The sequence below is a fragment of the Protopterus annectens genome, chromosome 7.part0 (assembly GCF_019279795.1).
Source record: "Protopterus annectens isolate FY-2018-M chromosome 7.part0, PAN1.0, whole genome shotgun sequence".
NCBI lineage: Eukaryota > Metazoa > Chordata > Ceratodontiformes > Protopteridae > Protopterus > Protopterus annectens.
Window position 1 is genome coordinate 1,135,527,343 of NC_056739.1, and position 24,546 is coordinate 1,135,551,888.

At 37.7% G+C, this 24,546-nt stretch overlaps 1 protein-coding gene across 1 annotated transcript in view; it reads left to right on the forward strand.

Annotated features, from left to right (window-relative positions):
* The window catches only part of FRMD5 (FERM domain containing 5), a 1,150,824-nt gene that overhangs the window by 402,687 nt on the left and 723,591 nt on the right, over window positions 1-24,546 (forward strand). The window contains exon 6 of the mRNA XM_044077712.1: window positions 7,445-7,532. Coding sequence (XP_043933647.1) covers window positions 7,445-7,532 — 88 coding nt within the window. The remainder of the gene's footprint in view (window positions 1-7,444; window positions 7,533-24,546) is intronic.

Below are 24,546 nucleotides of genomic sequence, written 5' to 3' on the forward strand. Positions count from 1 at the left end.
ACGGAATAAATTTTAACCAGTCATACTTGTAGCCCAAGTTCCATAAATGAAATGAATGGAGCACACAGGCGTATAAGGGGCATTTTATATGATCTTTTTATTGAGAGTTGTATTGATATGGATGAGTTAAATTACATGACTGTAATACATCCCAGGACATCTGTCTTGTTTGGAGTCCCTAAAATCCATAAGAATATTATAAAACCACCTATGAGACCCATTGTCGATGCACAAGGTTCAATAACTAATCCAATAGCCAAGTATTTGGATGGAAAATTAAAACAGTTTGTTATGGCAGAATCTCACTTGTGCAAAGACTCTTGGGACTTTCTGACCAGGATAAAACAAGCCCATTTTGGTAAAACAGATATATTAATTACTGTGGATGTAAAGGATTTATATTCTGTCATATCACATGGGACTGGTATCGAATGGGTAAATAATTTCCTGACTAAAAGGGGCTTCACACAACGTAAAATCAACTTGTATGAACAACTGCTGGACATTGTACTTAAAAACAACATTATAATGTTCAACGGTAAATTATTCTTACAGAATGGAGGAGTAGCTATGGGTTCTTCATGCTGAGGCCTATACGCAAATATAGTCATGTGTGTATGGGAAGAACAATACATTTTTCCATCTACATTATTTCAGTATTGTAAGATATACCTACGCTTTTTAGATGATATATTTATTTTGTGGAATGGTGGAAGTACATTAATTGATGACTTTGTGAATTACATTAATCAAACTACTTCTTTTTTAAAATTTACAGCTGTTAAGGATTTTAACCAGATTTCTTACTTAGATGTTCTACTGAGAAAAGATTATGAAACTAATTCCTTTATATCAAAGATTTTCTACAAGGAAACCTACAGTAATAGCTTTTTGCACTATGAAAGCTGCCGTCCACATACAAAGAAATGAGTTGTCCTAAAGGGACAATTCGTGAGGGCAGCTAGAATGGTCACTAAATGGGATGACATCATATCAGAATGTGAACTTCTAAAAACCATGTTTTTACACAGACGTTACCTAATTCCTTTGGTGGATGATGTTATACAGGAGGTTCGCACCAAGAGAAGTGTTGGTCACTTTAAACCCTTGTTAACAAATGAAATCATTGCGCAAGAAACAAACCCTGATATTTTTATTCCAAGCAACAATGATAATGAACATTCAACAATACCTAACACAGAAAACAATCTGGTTACTTCTACTAATAACAATAATACTATGAATCGGAATTTTAAGTGTAGTTTTGTTACCACCTTTAATTCCGATAGCTCTGCTATTAGATCTATTTTAGAGAAAAATTGGGCTTTTTTGTAGAATGATTCTTTGCTCAGGAATAAATTAGATATACATCCCCCCATTGTGTACAATAAAAGGTTACAACCTCAAGAAATGTTTTGAGACTACTTTCAATAGCAACAGTCAAGGCTACATGTATAAATGTGGTTGATGTAAATTTTGTAACCATATTTTAGAAACCTGTGGGGTTCTTGTAAATGGGCAATATATAAAGATCATGGGTAGATTTTGTTGTTTTTCTGAAAAGGTTGTTTATTGTGTCATGTGTACCCATTGCATGTCATTTTATGTGGGAAAAACAGAAAGGAAATTGAAAGAAAGGATGGGTGAACATCTTAGAGCTATTAGAGACAAAGTTGAAAATAATGCTTTAGCAAAACACATTTGCTTAAACCCCCACATCAGTTCAAATTCATTGTTTTAGATATTTTAAAAAACAATTATGGGGGAGCATGGCCAGCCCACTTAGAAAAAATGGAACTGAGGTGGCAAATTCGCCTGTGCGCACATTTTTGGCCAGGCCTGAATGAGTCTCTTTCCCTTAACAGCATATTAAAATTAAAATCTTTGGAGAGAGAATTTATTCCATTTATTTTTCATCATCAATATTCATAATGGCTATTATACCTTGTTATATTTACTATTACATTTTCTATTATTATTAGCATTATACTTTTTATCATTCATTATATTTGTATTTCATACATAAAACATATACATTTATACACTGGCAAACTATGCGTGTGTTCAGCATATTGTGGTCATAATTTTTCATTATTTTATTTTACATTTATAATTATTTATGTAGGTATTACTCATACTCTCAGTATTTGGGTTGTTTATTATATTCTTAAGGTTTTACAATGGTCTTATAATGCAATTATTTGAGGTATATTCAGCTTATTTATATGACTACACCTTTTAGATATGCTTCTGCCTTGTGTGTCTAAGGTGGGGGGGTGAATTTGCTGTCAATTTGCTGATATCATGTTTTTTGCGAAATGGACCAATAGTATTAAAAGGAGGGAATTTCAAATGGTTTTAACACAAGGAAGTGATGTTTCTTATTGTCAGAAGAAGTTTGTCAATGTGACAAACGAAAGCGCTTACTTGGATTATTGCTTTTTATTTATTGTACTTTGGATTATTTTAATTAAAAGGTTTTCTTTTACTTTTTCAATATTGCAACAATCTTGAAGTTCACATTTTACAATGTTTTCTTACATTTAAAGCACAAGCCTGTATTTTATATTTATTTACAAATGCCAGAATTATATATCAAATTCTATTTGACTAGGCTGGCAGCCTTCGCCCATCTCTCCCCAATCGTCACAGTCTACATGTATTAAAATAACATGGAAATTATACTTTAGCGGTATATATATTCCAGCAAGAGCAATGCATTTGTGAAAGCAAAGGATCCAGAGACACAAAATCTGTAAGTTTAAAGTGTGGGAATCAATTCCAAGTGTGCAGATTGTGGCATTCTTGGTTAATTGTTTTACAATTCACTGCTCTGGCTGTTGTGTTTTGATACCATAGATACAGTGCCAATAACAGCGATCAAATTTCTGAGTGTACTTTTCCACTGTTAGTTAATTTGCAACATTTGAAAGTAAAAATCCCCTATCTAAAAATTAAAAAAGTAATGCAGCATTGTTGTTCAGGCAATTGCCTTAGCCTAGACAATGAAAAGAAATTTCTAAGCACAAGGTAATTTACAAATATACGTCTGGAATCTAAGTTCTGAAATAGGATCAGTCAGTACACATTAAAATGTAGTTTCACACTTTATCTGTCATTTATCACACCCCCAGTCATATATAACAGGCTGCTTATCAGATAGCCTCAGTGATCACTCCCCAACATTCCTACTCAAAAAATACCTATACCAAGCTAAACCTGTCATCTACCGTCAAATACGTAAAAAACTAAACTTTAACCCACTCACATTCATCTCATCCCTCAAAGAATGTAACTAGCATCCTCTAAAGTACCTCAGTCTAGATGATGCAGTTGAATTTTTTAATACTACCTTCCTGAACATCCTTAATTACCATGCCCCATAAGATTCTCCAGAACCAAAGCACAACCCTCCCCATGGCTACAGAAAACCACTAAGTCAGAAATGAAAAACAGGGATAAAGCCTGGGAGCACTGGCGCAAAACCAAAACCCCCTCAGCTAGACAGAAATTCCTAGAACTACGCAATAGTCAAAAAGCTAATAAAACAGGACAAATCCCAATACTACCAGTCTGCCCTAGACTCCTCACAACACAGCCCCAAACAATTCTGGTCCTCCATAAACTCCATCCTCCACCCAGGTAAAGTCAGTACCCCTCCTCCTAACATCCCTCACTCCTCAGAAAATATTGCTACCTCATTCAACACACACTTCACCCATACCATACTATCACTAGCTAAACAACACAACCCCCCTCCCCTCCAGCCCACACCTTCAACTAATAATCTCTCCACTGCCTTCTCTTTTTCTCCTGTACCTACCTCCAACATAAAAAAACTCTTAACTAAACTTAAACCCACCAAATTAGCAGCAGACAGCCTCCCAAGTGAATACCTACAAATCGCAGCTGATGCTCTGGCCTACCCAGTATCCATCTTGATTAACCGATCTCTGTCAGAAAGTTACATTCCCACACTGTGGAAAGTATCACATATAATTCCCCTCCACAAAGGCGGACCCTCCACAGAACTAAACAATTACCACCCCATAGCTATTCTCTCTCCACTCTCCAAAATACTAGAGAGATGCAGGCAATCTCAGGTCTCAGACTACCTCCTTACTAACAACCTCCTTTCCAGTACTCAGCATGGTTTCCGACCAAACCATAGCACCACCACTGCCTTACTCTCCTTTACTAACGCTATCCTTCAGCATAAAAACAATGGCTATCTCTCCTCTGCTACTTTCCTAGACCTATCTAAAGCATTTGACATGGTCCCACATAAACAACTTATCTCTGTCCTCAATAACCTATCCTTCTCACAATCGGTCACCGACTGGTTTCAGAGTTACCTGTCTGACTGCCAACAATCCGTTGTATGGCAGAATGACATATCTCCCCAACTACCTGTCTCCATAGGGGTTCCCCAAGGACCCATCCTTGGACCCCTACTCTTCTCTGTTTACACCAATAATCTAGCCTCTGCCACCAAACATGGCACACTCATACAATACGCAGATGACTCAACCATCATCTGCTCAGCCCAGTCCCTACCAAAACTGCAAAAAGTCACACAGGAAGCCTTTTCCTCTGTTGAAACATGGTTATCCGATGCCCGATTAATACTCAACCCAAACAAAACTAAACTACTCATCTTCCAACCCACCAAACATACTCAAAACAACTCTCACTTTAACATCACAGCAAAAGACAACACCACTATATACCCAACTGAACACACCAAATTGCTAGGAGTGGAAATAGACAATAAACTAAAATTTGACATTCACATATCCATGACTATAAAAAAGTCCACAAAAAACTAGGAGCGTTATACAGAAATAAGCAATTTCTAACCAAAGCAGCAAAGATTTCAATAGCAAATTCCCACCTTATCTCCACCCTACTTTATGCCTCTCCAATATATACCAACCTAAGGCAATGTGATCTAAACAAGCTAGAGACCTGCTACAACAAAATCGCCAAATTCGCCACAGGGGCATCCTACCGTAGTCACCACTGTCTCTCACTTTCTGAAGTGGGCTGGCTTGAACTCCCTCACCTCCTTCAGTGGTATCAACTCTCACTCACCCACAAACTAGTAAACCATCCACTAAATGTCCCATCCCTCCAGAATCTACTCCAACCCTATCGCACCACCAGACCACTAAGATCCAGCAGCAAAAATCACTTGCATTTCACTAAAGCCAATAACTCTGTTGGTGAAGCACTATTCTCTTGCGCCATAGCCAAATTATGGAACTCAATCCCACCCACAATTACCTCCATACCATCATGCACCCACTTCAAAACTTTACTAAAAGTGCAACTAAAAACATGCTGGCTATGCCCTTGCAACTCCCACTCTAATATCATCCACCCCATCCAACCACTACCTTCCTTTCCACTCCACTAACTACCTTGATTATAGCAAGCTCAGATGCTCATAAGCCAGTACTTATTATACAGCACGAACTTCTTCTTCTTGTAACATTTGTTAATGTCTGGTATGCACTTCACAGATAAAGATTCTAGTTGTCTACTGATGTACTATGTTCTTCATCTGTAAATATGTTGTAAGTAATTGCTATGTAAATTGTTAATCACTATGTAATCCAATGTAAATACTGTCTGTTTATTTTAACTGTGGAGCTTTTCTCCCCGGGCCTCCACTGAAAATGGACCTACGTCCAGTCGGACACTCCCAGTCAACAAATGCAATTAAATAAATAAATAAAATCTGTAGGAACTGTCAGTTGTTATACAACACTATAATGTAAATCATTTAAGAAGCATTTTTTTTCAGATTCAGACAGCAAAACAAAGAAATAAATTATACACAGACCTGAGTTTTCTGATTCCTAGATATGTTCTATCTACTTCACTCAGTTCTTACCTAGGCTTACTTGTCTCTCTCACCCTTTCTTAGGTTTATAATTAGAGTTATATTTGTACAATAATACAAGTAAGGGAATCCTTCTTCTCAACTATCCAGATTTTTGCAGAATGTCAAGATTTATGTCAAATATTTTGGTCTTTTCCTCAAAAATGTTGTGTTTTTCTGGCAAATTACCGAGGACTGAAGTCACTAAATAATGACAAACATTTGAGTTTCAGACTTCAAATCCTCCAGAAAATGCAGGCTAACACAAAACCTGTTATTGGAATTTTTGAAGTTTATAAGACTAATATTTAAAGTCTGTCCCTATTTTGGGGTATTTGACCCTTCCCCATTATTTTTGGCTTTGTCCAGATTTTTTATGCCTAGAGGTTGAAAGGTATGGAGGAAACAATGCCAAACTTCCCCCTTTATTTAGCTTCAAAAGATCACTTACTGAAGGTAACAAGCATAAAAGAACAATTTGCTTTTTTGACACAGGCCAAGTTGATAGAGAAGCAAGACTTATTACTTAATTCCAGGGGGCATAAACAGATGCAAAGAGAGTGAAACAGCAAAGAATAAAAAAGTACAAATGTCACTTTAATGTCATTCAGGTCATGAATGTGGTCATGACAACAGGATGAGTCAGCAGCAAGTAATCAGAGTTAGTTTTTTATCCACTGAGATGTTGTGCTGACATAGCCTTGTACCTGCACTGGCAGCAATACTTAAACTTATTTGTATTTCTGATGTTTTGTTTTCTTAAAATATAGCTTGCAAATTCAGGGAGATCAGTTGCTCAGAACAGTGTACGTGTGTGTTTAAAATAACAAAACTTTTTGTATAAAAATAGGTGGAAGAAAAACACAGGTAAATCAAGTCATTTAAAAATGGTTACATAGATAATTTCTCTACCTTCTAATTAAGATCAAATCTGTACTAGCTACATAAGCTGCTGAAATAGCATGCCTTTAACTCTAGGTATACGTACAATATATCTTTTAAAGTCCAAATAACACCTTGCAGAGTTCATGATACAGTAATAACCCAGCACAGTCCTGAAAGGAAGGAGTGCTGGAGACAATTTCCCAAATTTTCATACAACTGATAAGAAAATTATGCCATGAAGAAATATATGTCTGTATGAAAATGCAAGTGTACGTGTAAGGGTAGAATTCTAAAGGATAAACTGAAGGGCAGATTCAATAAAGCCTGTACTTAGTGTACGCGATATGTATTCAAGAACATTCTTATCACATATTTTGTGCTTTCTAGTCACTCAGAAAGATTACACTAACTGTACATGTATTATACACTTTGTGGTAACCTTTATGAACCCCTGTCCATATTTAAAGCTGCAAGAATATCAGTAGGAAAACTAAAATTTGGAGGAAGAAGGTGTGAGTTATGTTTGTGTTGTCTGTTCACTCAGAACAGTGTACACTTAGTGTAGGCTTTATTGAATCTGGCCCTGAGACTTTTTTATTCACTGGTAATTTGCACAAAGGTTATGTATGTGAGGATGACATTGTATAGTTAATATTCTTGTTTGTTTCCTAGTGGACAAGTACCTGCTACAGCAGAACTGAATTTTCTGAAAAAAGCCCAGATGTTAGAGACTTACGGAGTAGACCCACATCCATGTAAGGTTAGCTATTTTCATTTGCTAATGCAATCAAACTTATGCAAAGCTAAAAAGTCAGTATGTAGTTATAAACTTTGTGTTTCAGAATTTTCTTTACTCTTGAAATTTCTCTTTAATGTTGACAAAACGTTTTAAGATAGTCAACATGAGCTAAACACCAAATATGTTATTTAATTATAAGATGTATTAAATTAATAGTGAAAGAAAGGGTAAGCATAACTTAGACTAGTAGATTTTCAGTGGAATTCCCAGTGTTTTTTTTCTGTTCTTTAAATGAATTAAGGCTATGAAATCAGAATGGTTAGAATCAAACATAGTAAAAAGCAGAAGCTGGAAGACTAGAACTCATATCCTTAGTCATATTTAAATGGAATTGATTCTGTTATTACGATTAGCAGCAGAGATGTCAGGATATTCACAGACATAATGTGCAGTCCCATACTCTGGTGGCATCCATCACGCATCATGGTCAAATAGTGACCTTGGTTTGTGCAAAGATGCATCACCTGTATTTTGGTAGCATCTGTCCTAGCCCCCCAACACACTCATACAGATAGATAAACGGACACACTCATAGTCATAAACAAGATAAACACATGCTCATAGACAAACACACAAACACATGCAGGCACACTGTCATACACACAGATTCTGGCCCACTGTTATACATACTGAGACAAATGCATGCTGTCACAAACACACATACACACATGCAGACACTGTCTCTCCCATGCACAGATCTGCAGACACACTGTCCTATACACAGACACACAGATTCTGACTCACTATCAAACATACTGTGACATGCACATAATGTCACACACACACACACACACACACACACACACACACACACACACACACACACACACACACACTCACTCACTGCAGACCCTCAAACAGTACTCAACTGTACCTGCTTCTGTAGTGGCTGGGGGGAACAGCAGTGTAACTTACGTCTGTGGGCATTTGACTCATGGCAGAAGTTAATTTTCAGACCCAGATGTTGTATCTGCAAAGAGGCCGTCTTTTGTGTAGTGTGCTAATGAAAGGCGCAAGTATGGTAGCTTCCTCCTATAGCATGCCCCTTGTTGTATCACAGTGGGGGGATATTGCTGCCTGTACCACGGGGAACACCATTTCTTGCAGTATTTTCCTGCCGTGCAAAGGATTTTTTTTGTTTTGTTTTTAAATTGCTTCACATATGTGCTTCTCAGCTCTACGTGCTGTGCAGCTTATTTGTGATGAATGAGAATTGCTATATGGTCATGGGCAACACCATCTGACAGTATGCATTTGCAGTCCCCGAATTTACCCCATTAGGTCCAACCCATATGCAAATGGTGTTGTGTTTATAAAATGTGTACAATCTGAGAGAGTTATTTCCATGAGTATTCCATACATGGAGTATCATGGCTACATATTAGAGTAAGACTGCATACTATGCTTTACCACACCTTGGACCTTTTGAATAGCACCTACCACTGATCATTTACTGAGCTGTAGTACATATATAGACAGTGAAAAATACAGAAATAATGGTAAAGAAAAAAGAAATGTTTCTTGCTAGCAAGACTATGGCAGACTGAATTCTGTATAGTCCACATAATGCTGTGATTACACTGCAAAGGTAGGGAAAAAGATAAGCATGTTAAGCATCTTTCTGATGTCAAACAGGTGCAAAATAAGCTTTAGTTAAGGACCCCCTAAGCACTGTTAAGATCAAGTCTAGCACTAGGGATTACTAGTGACAGTGGCAGCCTGCAGTGGAAAGTGACAGAAAGTGAAACAGATTTATAAGCTAAGATACTTTCCAAAGTATGGCAGAACAAAGTGTCTAAAAAGTTAACAACCTTTAAAGCCGTTTATTCTGCTTCTGTCTGTTGTCTGACAGTGCTAAAGTGTTTTTGTTTTACCAGCTTTCAAAGGCGATAAAACACTTTAAACTTCTATACTTTTTTTCTATTTTTCTTTAACTGGTAGCACATGGAGCATGTAAAGCTCCATGCATTACAAAAAATTAGGATCAGGTCTCACTGGCCATAACTCTTAATTTGTGTTCTTGGCATGGATTCCATGATTAATTTCTTAAGCTCTGCAGTCAAGTGAGTATCTTAGCATCTATGCATCAACTCATAATAAGCTGGTTATGATTAGAAACCTGATCATAATTCTCTCTGTGACTGAGGTAATGACAGACTAACTTGATTCTTGCCTTTAACTGGTAGTTTTAGGGTGGATAGTTCTCCACACGTAAAATTGTTACTTTAAACTTGTTGTTTAGGAGGTGATAGCTCTGCAAATGGAAAATTGTTACCGTCATCTGGTTAACAGGTGATAGTTCTGCAGATGGAAAATTGTTACCTTTAACTGGTTGTTTAAAAGGTGATAGTTCTGCTGATGTTAGTAGACCATTAAGAGTGCTGGTGTACGCCACAGTGCAGACTGGTAATGCAATATAATAGACTGGATGTGAACAGATCAAAAATGGTTTATGAGGTTAAAAGAATGAAGACAATGATGTGTGCTAGCTCTCACGGTAATGGTGGAAAGTTGAAGGCAGTGGTGTTACCTGGTCTGGTATCCTTTTATTTCATATCTTCACAAATTGTATTGTGGTAGAATTAGTTGAGAAGCAATTTAGAGCTGTATCTAAAGTAATATGCATCAACATATACTGAGTGAAAGAAGAGTATGTCACTTACCACAGTCATTGACTTAAAATAACTTCAGCACATTCATTTTATTTAGTGCACTACTTAACGGTTAATAACCACAGGACCATAGTGTTATTCACTGCCTACTCGTATTGGTGGCTTAGATGTTATGGGACCTGCCTCCATAAGGGACAGTAACTGACCAAGTGTGAAAATGTAAATATGCTTATGGCTTTGTGTCATTTATTAGTTCAGCAAGTTCAATGAGAGAAGCATGGAGTGATGTCTGTCTTCTAATGGCTGAACTTTAATTTTTGAAACTCTTTAAACAATAGTAACTCAAATGATTTAGGAATATTAGAGGTATATTTTTAACAACCAAATGTGTTAAGTGACTGTAATTACAGTCCTGTGTACAACATTGTAGTGTATAAATGTATTTGCACCTTTAACATAAAGCATATAATTCTCAGCTCACACCTGAAGAAGTAGGTCTGATAGTAACTTTGTTTTTACTATGCTGCCATTTTTTTTTTACTTAACGATTTACAATAATTTTTAAATCCCGATTGCAGTGCTATTACTGGTAACACAAGATGACAGTGTGACATGGTGTCAGTCTAGTGGAAGTTTTCACTTAAAACAAAATCTAAATGGAAAAAATGCTATTCAGAGCTGGAAACTGTACCAAACAGCCAAAGAGATGCCAAAGTGTTAAAATTAAGCCATTTTTACTGAAAAACTTTACATTTTGCCTTAAAATAAGGTGTTTTACCATTTTCATCATAAAGACCAAATAACTAATAATCAAAAATTAGCAAATTTCAACCCTTCAGAACCATTTAAATGTGTGAAGTCTTTTGTCTGGCCATCATGGAGGCAGATATTTGTAGACTTCTGAAGAGCATCAAACCTTGACAAGGAAAGTGAAGAACTACATGTAAAATGGGGGGTGGTATAATGGTCAAGGTGTTTACTTCACATTCACAAGTTGCACAGTTTGATTTTTCACCTTTGAAAGGAAAATTTTCTAGCTTTAAAATGGCCCAGAAGGGCATTTAGCCTAGTACTTACCTATGAACCTAAATACTATACAACATGGGCACAAAGTTGATGAAATTTACAGTCCATTTTTTGAGAGCCAGAGTGGTACGTATAAGTAAGTAATAGGACAGCACAATAGCACAATGAGCATGTTGTGCCAAAGTGAAATGTTATTCCCAAAAGGGAGTACTTTCACAGATGTATTCAAGTTAAAGAAGAGTCTGTGGAAGCATTTGTCAAGTACATGTCTGAATATTGGGTTTAACCTACCAAATGAGGAACAACTTAGATGTAGAATAGTGTTTAAGCTGTCTGATAATAATGTGTTTCAAAAATTACAGCCAGAAGTGAATTTAACTTTGGAAAAAGCAATTCAGATTGCCAGAGAGACCAAATTGGTAAACAGGCAAAATATTAATATAAGTACATCAAATGATGTTTGTGGTAAAAAAAAAAAAGCAAAGAAAAGCAAAGAAAATGTCAAATTCAGTAAAAGTATGATTACGGCCAAAGTTAGAATTTACACGGCAAGAATAGTGAATGTAAATCTGGCAAATTCATGAGGTGTAACTGTTCACGGTTGGGTCAGTGTTATATTTTGGACATTGCAGTAGGTGTGTGAATGCAGTAAGATGGGATATTTTGCTGCTGTGTGTGAATTAAAGCTAGGAAAAGAAGTAAACACTGAGAATAAAAGTGGGAAGGATATTTCAAGGGTATTTTTTCTAGGTACAGTGACTAATCTGCCAAACACTGAATCAAAGTCAAAGTCCCTACACATCAAACCCCCAACACATTTTAAGAAAGATACAAGGCAGGGCTGATGTTAATGTAATATCCTGTAATACTTATAGCATATGGAGTATACAATGCTGCATGAAGGAGAAATGGAAATACATAGCCCTGCTGGCAAACGCAAGTATACAGAAAAATTCCTAATGACTTGTGTGGGAACAGCACAAGTATGATGAATTTTAGCTATGTGTAACAATGCCACTTCAGAAGACCTGTGGCATCAAGTTGAGGCTGGTAGCCAGAGTGAATTAAATTAATGTAGATGTGTCTGGAGATGTTGGTTTGCTGAAGTGTGAGCCAGTGAAGATAAAATTAAAGCCAGATGCTGTTCCATACACCTTGACCACACCCAAAAGGGTTCTAAGTCCAATACTCCCTAACGAAGAGGCAGAACTCAAACGTATGCAAATAGTCATTGTAACTGAAAGGGTAACTAAACATAGTAAGTAGGGTACAACAATGTTGCCAGTTATCAAAAAGAATGGCAATTGTCAGAATATGTGTCAGTTTTAAAAAATTCAACAATATAGTCATTAGAGAAAGGCTCATTCAACCTAACCTTGAGGATTTCACTCCTATGCTGGTTGGTGCCAGAGTGTTCTCCACATTAGTTGCTTCAAGTGGGTTTTGGCAGATAACCCTAGAGAGAGAAAAAGAGAAACAGTCAAAGGCTATAAATCTTTATTACTCCAGTTGGAAGGTTTAATTTTAAAGCCTGCCATATGAGGTAACTTCAACACCAAAAATATGTCAACATGCCATTAGCAATCTGTTTAAAGGGCATGGAGACATTGTTATTGTCATAGACGATGTGGCATAAGACATAAGAGTTTTGTGAGGATCGGGTTGGGAAGGAATCGTTCTGGCAGTTTGGATTGCTCTTTGATTGAGACACATGACAGAATATTGGCAGCAGTACTCCAAGCTATAAAGAACTCAAGGTTGAAGTTAATTGGAGACAAATGCAGTTTTGGTAATCCCTAAATCCAGTATTTTAATTACAGCATAAGTGCTAGTGGAATCAGAACAGATTCAAGCAAGGCCAAAGTGAAAGCAAAGCTTAAAGGTCCAATCTGTGCAACCAAACTATACCAGAGATTCTTCCTCAACCTAATCCTCACAAACTTCTTATGTCTTACTGGGATTCGCCACACAGTACCACAGGAGTAAGGTCTGCACAGTTGGTGCTTGTTACACAAATCATGACTGCTGTTCCTATAATGGAATTCAAACTAAGGTGAAAGGCTTTACATTCAAAACCCCTGAAGAAAAATGACTAGAAAATCGGAAAACAAGTGGCATTACAGTAAAAAAGGGCATGAGCCTTGATCTTACATGATGCAAATTTGTCATTGACAGATGTAAACAGAGATGTATCCAAGCTGTTCCTGAGGAGTCTCAGTCAGAAATCCATATGTCACAAAGCCTGACCCTGGTTATCGAATCAAGGATGACAATGTCCTTATCTAACCAAAGTATACCAGTTGTGTGCAATGGACCACCACAGCCAGCTATCTAAGATAAAGTTGGAAGGTTCAAATCAGAGAAGAATTATACAGCTAACCAAAGTGCCTTGAAACCTGATGTGACTGCATCAAAGTGACTGAAGTGGTCCAAACAAGAGACCTTTCTGTCCATGCTGCTATGATGCTTTTAGTAGATTCAAAAACAGTAAACAGCATTTTTTTAAAGTTGCCTGTACTGCAAACAGAGTGGTATGTACTGTAACTACTAAGTTTTGTTATTAAAATATATGACAGGTAGATTATTTAAATCTGTTGTTATTAAAACAGTTGGTAGGTAGATTATAGATCAAAATTATGTAAGTCACTTTTTGATTACTGGTGGCAATACTCAGTATATATATAGAGTTAGGCTAGCCATATAATGTTGGACTGTGTTAACTTTTTTGTTTTCATTCTGCCTACTTTATCTGTCTGTCAATCTATTTATCTATCTATCTGTCTATTTTAGTTTGCTTACAAGAGTAAGAACTGATCAAATATAACAAATGTTAAGTTCAGCCTGGAAGATAAATCAAACAGAAGCATAATACAAACATACAATATTTAAAAAATCGCAGCAGGAAGAGCAGATGTAATACAAAAGTAGAAAGCAAAGTAACAATAGATTAATTCTATTAGGCGAATTATCTATGTGGGTGAACAAATTGTACATATGGCAACAGATAATAAATTCAAACTGCATATACACAATTGCATAAAGAAACTCACCAAAAACTAGGGATGCTTTATAGAGTGAAAAACGTTATCACCAACACAACTAAAACTACACTTGCATCTACTTACCTCCCCCTTCACTACTTTATGAGGTTCCCACCCTTACTAACCGCCAGACATCACCATAAAAAAATTTAACAATTCTATGATAAAATTGCTAAAGCTGCAACAAATAACCCTTAAAAAAACCCACCACTGTATAACACTAAAAAGCCTAAATTGGGTAGAACTATCCCATCAACTAACATATGCACAGCTTGTAACCACCCATAAAATTATCTAGCATCCATCTGCTTGTCCAGCACTACCTACCATTCTACACAACTAGGTTCCCACTAGGACACTACTATCCAGTGACCAGAATGGTCTGCACTCATACCATGTTGCTAAGGCCTAGAACTCCCCTACTTATCTCTGTCAGGTCAATACTCTCCCTCCAGTCCTTTAAAATCATTCTGAAAGAATTCCTAGCCAAAACCTTGCTCTGTTCTTGCTCAACCCCAAGATAAACCATATCCCTAAATATGAACAGGTACCTACCTACCCATTCATTCCCTAATCTCCCCCTTTACTCACTTCCTAACTTCAATCAACTTCTTCCCCCTGACACTCTATCTAAATATGCCAAAACGCTTTTTTTTTTCTCCCACTTTATATTACAATTCCTGTTTGTATTATACAAACTTTAACTTCTCCAAACTGGCTAAAATTTCTCTAAATATTAAGTCATTCTCATATAAGATGTATCTGTCTTTAACCAATGTTGTCTCATTATGTCTAATTTGGTATAATTATTTAAACTGTAGATGTTTTGGTATTATTTTTGAAGACTATAAAATAATTGTTCTTAAAATGTTTTTGTAATACTTTGGAGCTTTTCACCCTGGGTCTACACTGCAAATGGGCAACTACCCAGTCAGACTTTCTGGGTACTCAATAATAGATCAATAAATAAATAATACATTCAGTAAGAAAGAACATGTTTGGTTGGTATATGTTTCACACCAAATGGCAAACATACATATAACTGTCAGTACTTTGGATGTAGCAATTATTAGGCATCCAGTAATGTCTGAGAAATGTTAGAGGAATGGTTAGAATAACATTTGCAATGGCTTTGTTTTTTAAAGTATGATCTTATCTGATTTGGTGTCTATAGTCAGTGTCATTAGTGAGGTCTTTGACTTAGCTGGGAATGATTGCTAGGAGTTTGGGTTTGTATGGAAAAGTTCTGATTTATACATTGTAGTCTAGTCTTGGTGTTTGCAGCACAGCACCAGATTGTGATTGTGCTCAAAGATTATAGGTGGGGGGTGGGGGTGAGTCTGGCTGCAAGGGGATGTAGGTGCCTTGACATAACAGTCTGAAAAGGAAATACCCTACCAGAATGTCGACCATTTGTTTAACTGGGAGCCTCTTGGGGTTTTTCAGTTGTATTATAGTTGTGTACAGTTCTTAGGTAGTTAGAAATAAAGCAACATATTTCGTTAGAGACTGATTGATTGAAGGGTGGCATTGTTTTTATTGGAAGTTGTCACAATGAAACACAATCCATATTTTCACTGTACAAAAGAGGATTCCTTTGCCTATTGCTGCTCTTTATGGTTTATTTGGTTAATTTTAGATCAGGTTAACAGCTTCAAGTATGTTGAAGGAGTGTCTAAGGAGAATTGGAAGTCTGAATGAGGAGGTCAACACTAAAATCATAGGGGCTGCAACCACTGTCACAGAGTATTATGAGTAGTGTGTGACCAAAGGATGCCAAAGAAGTAGATAAGAAAGTCATAGCAAATAGTGGTGTGACCGGTACTACTGTATGGTCCAGATACCTGAACCATGAATGCAGAGCAGCTCATACCTCTCAACCTAATAGAACAAGAAATCTGGGCAAAGCCATATATAATGGGGGGACAATTTTTAAATATTCCTCTTACAAACTTATTAAGTTGATAGAATAACAGGTTTTTGTGTGAGCATGAATTTTCTGAAGGGTATGAAGTCAGAAACTGAAATGCATGTCATTATTTTCTGACTTCAGTCTTTAATTACCTGCCAATGAATTGCCAGAAAAACACAATTTTATGAAAAATGGACCAAAAATATGAGGCAAAAATCTGGATATTCTGCAAAAATCTGTACAGTTGAGAGGTATGGAGTTGATGAAGCTAGAAGTGATGGAGATCAAGTGTCTGAGAGGGATGGTAGGATGCACACTGTGGGATGGATGAAGAAATGAGGACATCAGAGCAGAAGCCAAAATAGCTGTAATGATAAAGAAGGTCAGTGAAACAGATTAGGATGATATGGGCACATGTGCAGGAAAGCAGGAGATACTGGGGTGAAGAATATTTGGAAGACACAGAAAAAGGCAAAAGAAAACAAGGGGATCCCACAAAGAAATGGATGGCCTGCATGAGAGAAAACCTGTGAGAGTCAAGCATGACTTTCAAAGAAGGCAGGAGAGTGGCACTGAACTGAGAGAGATGGTGACAGTTGAAGCAATATCCTGACCCATGTAGAAGATGAGCAAAAGGGAGTCGATAATAATGATGTTCCAGAATAAGATGATTTTTGTGTCTAACCAAAATCTTTTTGGCAGGTAGTTTGTTGTTTCTGATGTTGCTGATGTTAAACGTTATGGGCAGTGGTCACTAAAGCGGTATGGATGAACGGTAACAGATGAAAGAACTGATGGTTGGTAGGTTATAAGGAGGTCTAATAGTGTTTGATGTTTAGAGTGGAAGGAGGGATGTGTATATTCTTATATTAGTTGAATGAGTTGTAGAAAAGCCAAATATTCATCTAGTTCTTGTGCAGAGGATCCTTCAAGGATAATAATGCTTAATGCTGAAGCAAAGAAGCAGTATAAAGATGACTGGGATAAATTTGTGCAGACATTTTGAAAGTGATATTCTCTGCTTGTGGGGTTCGCACTCTGAGAAAAGGAGTTTAGGGGAGGTAAGTGCCTTGAATGTGAGTTACTATATGACAGGCTGATGGAGACTGAAGGTGCAGCAGTTGTTTAAATGATTAATGATGGAGGGACAAAGTTTAAGAAGGTGACTCATGTTTAGAGAGGAAAAATAAGGTGAAAGCAGTGTTAAGAGGATGCATACAATGGGCATACAGTGAAAACAGAGGGAGTGGTTAGGTAGGCATAAATAATCCAGCCCTATGTGCGGCCAGAGAGGGGGTGAGAGGGGAGTGAAATGGACAGCAATCAGTAGAATATTGCTTGCCAGTCAGTGTGTGCACACAACCATTAGCTTATTCAGACAGTCCACAGGTAGCCACGTAGAGGAAATAGAACCAATAAACAGTGACAGCGTTTTTGTGGTTTAACATGGTGTCTTAATGAGATTTATATGTGTAATACATAATATGAAAGCCATCTAGTCTTTTAAAATGCATGAAAGAACTCGCCAGCCAACACCAAAAAGACTGAGAATAGTGCAGCATTAGTGCCTGGTTCAGAGCAAAACCATAACAACCACTCTTAACCTGCTCCATGTCCTCACTGTCCTATTATTGATCTTCTGGTGACAACATGCTTCATGGAATGTAGGTCAGTAAGAAAGGTCAGGGTGACAAACAGTGCACCACTGAAATCACATCGCTGGCAGTCTCTTACAAGTAAGTAAAAGGAAGCAAAGTAGAACCGATAACTACATTTAGCCTTCTACAAGTTCAGTCAGTGTATACGTTTGTCAGCTCTGAAGTAATGCTAATTCCTCTTCCTCTAGTGTTCTAGCTCTGCAGAGGAAAACTTCAGTGTCCAGCTTTCTGAAGCCATAGGGTAGCTTAGGTATAAAGACCTGTGAAAAAAGAAGAGATAAAACAGACAGAGGATGGGTTCAGAGTGGCATAGGCGTGAGTAAGAGATATAATGCAAAATTGAGCAAGCTGAATTAACAGCACGAGGGCCAGATTAAAGTTATTTGTTAGAGGTTTGGGATGGAAAATAGAAGAACAGGCATTAAATCACCTAAGGAAGATGATCCTGGTGAGTGTGCCTGCTAGTAGAGAAGGTAAATGAAGACATTAATGTCCATGTTAGTGCAGAGACTAATTACATAGTCATGTACACTTCCAGTGCAGTGCAGGTAGTAAACAAATGCATGGAATGGGAAACCGTACAGCATTAAACAGGTTACATAGCACAGCTGTGTTTTATATGGTTATGCACACAAACCTCACATATCAGAACTGAAATATTACGTCAATAACCCAGTTCCTTTAACAGTAACACTATTATTTTGTCAATAACACTTAAAACACTACAAATATAACAAGTCTGTGATAGAAAACTTGATGCTAAACATTTTATCTCAACAGCAGTTAAATTAGGTGAGTGCAAACAATTGTCTACAAATATTCAACACAAGTCACAGTATATTTATCACTTCTGTCATCACATAGCTAAAGCCAAACAACACACAACGTTAATTAAATTAGGGGCAAACAGAACAAGTTTGTAGTGATATCTAACCTAGCTTTCTTCTGCCACTCGCATGGATACTTAGAAGACCCCCTGGTAGAGGATCACTCAAAGTGTGAACTTGTGTTGTGACAACAATAATAGCACTCTATAGACCAAAGCAAGCAGGTTCCCAAGTAAATAGTCAAATTATTAAACACAGAACATAGGATTACATATCTAGTAATTGCAGAACTAAGCCTGAGTACATGTCCTTTCAGGAGTAGAGGTAACCATTTGAAATGCCAGGACCTGCTATAGCAAGTCGCGAAATACAGAGACAGAATAGCCGAAATAACAAACTTACATATACTAAGTCCAAGATGACATTTCTTAGAATAATTATTTTTCTCTGAGGTATGGTGATCTCGGAGTTGGTATTTATAAGTTCAGGGGGGCTTGCCCCCACCATGGGAGTGCAGGGGGGTCTTGCTCCCCGCAAAAAGAAGTTTGAAGGAGGAGAGAGATTTTCAAAAAACACTCTTCGCCTGAGTCAGCTTTATAGATTTTAGATATAGGATAGATTTAATTGTGTGTGTGTGTGTGTGTGTGTGTGTGTGTGTGTGTGTGTGTGTGTGTGTGTGTGTGTGTGTGTGTGTGTGTGTGTGTGTATTTGCGTGTGTGCGCATGTGTGTGTGTGTGTTCATTTGCTTGTATGCCCACATGTGTTGTTGTCTGTGTGCCCATGTGTGTGTGTGTGTTTGTGTGTGTGTGCATGTGTGTGTGTGTGTGTGTGTGTGTGTGTGTGCATGTGTGTGCGTGTGTGCGTGGGTGCGTGTGTGCATGTGTGTGTGTTCATTTGCTTGTGTGCCCACATGTGTTGTTGTCTGTGTGCCCATGTGTGTGTGTGTGTGTGTGTGTGTGTGTGTGTGTGTGTGTGTGTGTGTGTGTGTGTGATATGTAGTGTGTTCATGTGTGTGGTATGTACAGTGTGCTAAAGCTATGTAGTGTAGTGGTAGCAGTATGGAAAGGGCTTTTTAATGAAAATTGTACGTTTACATTTAGGGACAGGTTCAGGGTTAGGGTTAGCAATTATTACTAAGATGGTATAGTAAGGGCAAAAAACCCTTTTAGTAACACTACCACTACTCAGACAAATTAGATATTTGTATTATAGAAGGGTTTTGCTGTAAAAATATCTAAAGGAAATGGTTTTCCTTTTGTGATCTTTTGTAGTTTTGGTGTTAAGGGTTTTCAGCAATGTGAATGTTTTTTACTCAGCATTTAAACATTTCAACCATTTATTTATTTTTTATTTATTTATTGTTTGTTTTTGTTTTGATTTTGCTTTGGTTTGTCAGGTGTGTCTGACTGGACTTGCATTCAGTAATATACATGAACAGACATTAAATAATCCACATTAATAATTACACATACATTTATAGGTTCGTAGGTTCATAGGTAGGTACAAGGCTATCTGCCCAAAGGCAGCCTGGGACACCATCTGGTCCCATTGATGCTGTGTTTTTGGCTTTGGAGAGGGCTGTTTTAACCTGAGTGTCTGTGATTTCAGGGACTCTACATTCTTCTGGTATGGTTATGGGCCCTTTCGGGGGTGAGAGGGGAGTGAAGTTTGCGCTGAACCTGTCTGCCAGGATGTTGGCGATATCAGTCGGTTCAGTATATTTTGTGCCATTCTGCACTAACTCTGAACAGATATGAGAATTGCCACTTAGATTCTTGACATAGCTAAAGAATGCCTTGTGGTTAGCTTTGGAGTCCTTGGCAATTTTTCTTTCGAAGCTCGCCTTGGATGATTTTTATGAGGGATCGTAGTTTCTTTCTGATACTGATCAGAGATGTCTTCCCTTCTTGGGATTTTACTCTTTTCTGTACTAGTTTCTTCCTTCTATTGTATAGCTTTTTTATGGCAGGAGTCCACCAGACTGGTTTCCCTTTCTTGGAGGAGTGAATCTTGGTTTTGCTTGGGATGGCATGATCCATGCATTCTTGTAGGTGCCCATAGAATGCATTAGTGAAGGATTTTGCAGCTTGGACAGCAATATCCTTCAGCATGGGGGCTTTGAAGTTTTCCACCTTGGTCTTAAGTAATGTGAAGTTTGCTTTTGAAGCGTTTTTCACGGAGGTTTCCTTGTCCGGGGGTGGGGGCAGAATATGGATATACAAAGTGATTTGTTTATGGTCAGATCTAACCAGCAAGGGGTTGACCTCCAGTGTGAAACACTAGTCGCCCATGTTGGTGATGACCAGGTCCAATATGTTGTCACCTCTGGTGGGAGTGTTGTCCATTTGAATCAGGGCATTTGAGTTTATAAATTCTAGAAATGTTGGGCAAGGGAGTTAGGACTTGAGTAGTTCTCCCAGTTAATGTTTGGGTAATTGAAATCATTGTGTTTCCCAGTGTTTCCAGAAATGCGGAATGGGGGTTCTGGGACATGGTGGGTGATCTGTAGCAAGCTACAATTTGAATTGCAGTTTTGCCTGTTGTTAGTTGCACATGGATGATCTCTGAAGCATCGTGCTGTGCCACTAACCTAGAGGTGTGGGTATCCTTGATGAATATGGATACGCCCCCGCCTTTTGTATTTTGGTTTGGGTTCTGTGGCCGAAATGTATGGTATGAGTTGTAGCCTGGTAGTGCTGGGGTGCTCTCTGGAGCCTTAAACCAGGTTTCTGTTACTACACATATATCGATTTTCTCCATACTGAGGATTGTCTTGAGTGTGTGCATTTTGAGGTTTAGACTTCTGGCATTGAGTAGCAATACCCACAGTTTTTTATTACTTGTGCTATTTACGGCGGTGGGTTTGTCTTTTGAGCCTTGCCTAAAAAAGGCACTATGGGGGTGGCAACAGCCTTGGCCAGTATTCAAAAGCCTAAGGGTGACAGGTGCAAGCCGTCTCTAGTGAAGCAGCGTGGCTTGTCGAGCATGTCATCCCCAGCAGACAGACACTGGATCCCCTTTGAATGACACCAGAAACTTAGCCAATTGTTGAAATCAAGATTTTTTTCTTTATACCGTGATATCATTTTTGGTGAGGGCAGGATGATACTCGAGGTCAGGGTCATACTGGCCTGGGCTACGTGATCAGAGAGCTCTTCCATGTCTCTTTTGATGTAGTCCAGGAGGTATGGCTCAGGTCATTCACAACAACATGGACAATGACAGAGTCATATTTGTTCTGGACTGACTTGAGTGCTTGTGTTATGTGATGGATCCTGGCACCTGACAGGCAGCTAACAGTAACCTTCTCTTTATTCAGGCTAGTGAGTGGGACGTCACCTATTACTAGTATGTTGGGTATGCTATTTTGCCTTAAGGGCGGTGATTGCATGGCACACTTTTGTGAAGTAGTGTTGCTGATTGGATTGCATTCATATGAAAGCTGAAGCTATTTCACTTTAAAAGATATTTATGCATTAGTAGTTGTTGAACATTGAGCATTTGAGAGGTGTATTAGTAGGTCTGTGATCATGTGATTAGTGCTTAGAAATTCAAAGACAGAAAATGATGCTATAGGATGCTGGAGATAACAGTGGCATTTATCTTGGAGATGTACAGGAGCAGATCCATCGTTTTGATAGGTTTGATAGGAGAAGTTTTAATTCTGTTTTAAATGAGTTTGCATTCTGAATGAATTTCAGTGGTAGTGGGATATGGTTCCATAGTTTAGCTACACTATTTGAATATAGAGAGTATTAGATGCTTATTGTGATTAGTGATTTTTCTGTAGAGTATAAAGTTCTATTGGGGAGTACTGTTGTATGAAGTTCTTAAGGGCTGAGCACTTCTCTGCCTTATAGAGAAGTCTGTGCAATGTAGTTATCTCAGAAAGAGCTAGGTGATGTGGTAGTCCTAACCAGTTTAATTCTCTGAGTGCTAGGCACTGGTGTATTCTATTGTTATAACTTACTGCAAATTTGGTTATTTTAGTATAACACTGCTCAAGTACAGGCAGTTGTAAGACTTGAACTTTACTGAAGCCTGGGCCAGCATTGAGGAGAGATGACAGTAAATAAGTAGTGGCAACACATATTTTGGCTGTCTTTGAGGTTTTTACTCTGTATAATGTACCCAGTTTGGGATGATTTGTTTTAACCACATGTGATGCATGGTGGTCGAATTTCAAGTGGTCATCTATGATGACATCCACTAATTTTCTGTGGTTTAATTGTTCTATCATAGTGTTGTTGGCAGAGACGATAGTGAATAGTAGTACCATTTTGGTAATGATGTGTTTTGGGGTGAAGAGCAGTAATTTATTTATTTATTTATTTATTTTTAGGATTTAGAAGTAGTTGTGATTTATTCAATTATCATTTCAATTAATCAGAAAGATTGTTGTGTAAGGTTTTGAAGTTTAGAGAGAGATTTGGCAGAAAAGAATACAATCAAGTCATCAGTGTATTGAATTAGGGAAGCATTTTTTGTAGCAGTGTATTACGTCAAGGATGAATATATTAAGAAGTATGGGGACTAGTATAGATCCTTGTGGGACACCAATAGTTACAGGCAAAAAGACAGAGAGAACGTTTTTTTCCATTTCATTGCTTGTGCTCTGTTTGACAGGTGGCTGTGGAAACACTGCAGTGAGGAATTGGTGAACCCTAAGGGTGAAAGATTATATAGAGTTTCTGCTTGGAGACAGTATCAACAGTTTTTTTTAAGTCTAGGAAGATGGTGGGGTATAGACGTCTGGCATTTATGTAAGTGTTATCAGTATTAACAAAATTTAGCAAAGCAGTATTTCTGCTGTGATGAGGATGGAAGGTGTGCTTGGTTGAAAACAGAAGCTGGTTATCTCTCAGATAGTTGATCATTTGCTTATCAATGCATTTTTTCAAATATTTTTAATTGGGGAGATGAAATGGCAATTGTCCTATAGTCTGAAAGATCTGTATTAATTATACCCTTGAGCAGTGGAATAATGAATTATTTTTTTCCATAGTGAGGGGACTTTATTTTCATATCTGGATTGATTTATCAGAATTGAAACTGAATATGCAATAGCCTCAGCTGCTATTTTAAGACATTTCCCAGGTAAATTGTCAGGGGCAGCTGTAAATAATTTTGGAGGTATTTTTCATGGCATCTCTGGGAAATGGTTGGAAGGAGAAATGTTAAAGGACATTATTTGATTGAGTAGAGACCTCAATATCTTGATTATTAACTTGGCTGGTTAATGTACTGTCTGCATAAAGCAGTTATTGAGCTGGTTGGCTATGGTATCATTTTGTTTCTGTTAGCTTGGTGTTAACTTGGCCTGGATTTAATAGTTTATTGACTGAGGTCCAGAACAGTTTGGGATTATTAGTGTGCATGTTTTGACTGGTTAAGCTGAAGGTTTTCTTATCTTAGGTGGTAAGTTGCGTTGCTAGTTTTGTTAATTGTCTGTATGCTAGTAGATTAAGGGCTGTTTTATTTCTTTGTCTGGACTTTATATGCTTTCTCTTTGTTTCGTGAGTTGTTTAGTTGCTAAGGATAGCCATGGGTCAGTGAAGGCTTTAACTCTTTTTTTATTCTGATGTGGAATAGTGTGTTTAGGAAGATTTTGTTGAATTCAGAAACAGCATACGCAATGGGGAGAGTCTTTAGTGACCCCATTTAAAGAGATGTAGTGTATTAATAAAAGTGTCTTATAAGTTCATAGGTATATACTATGCTAACAACCACTGGGGCCATTTAAGACTACCCATGAATCTGAAATCCGTGACAAGTTCTGGTACCCTTGATAAGTGTAAGCAGGGGTTTGGGAGATGAAACATTTACAAGCAGAGGCCTGGGAGATAAACCATTTACAGGCTTCCTGTGTCCATTAGAGACATAGGTGCCAAACCCGGGA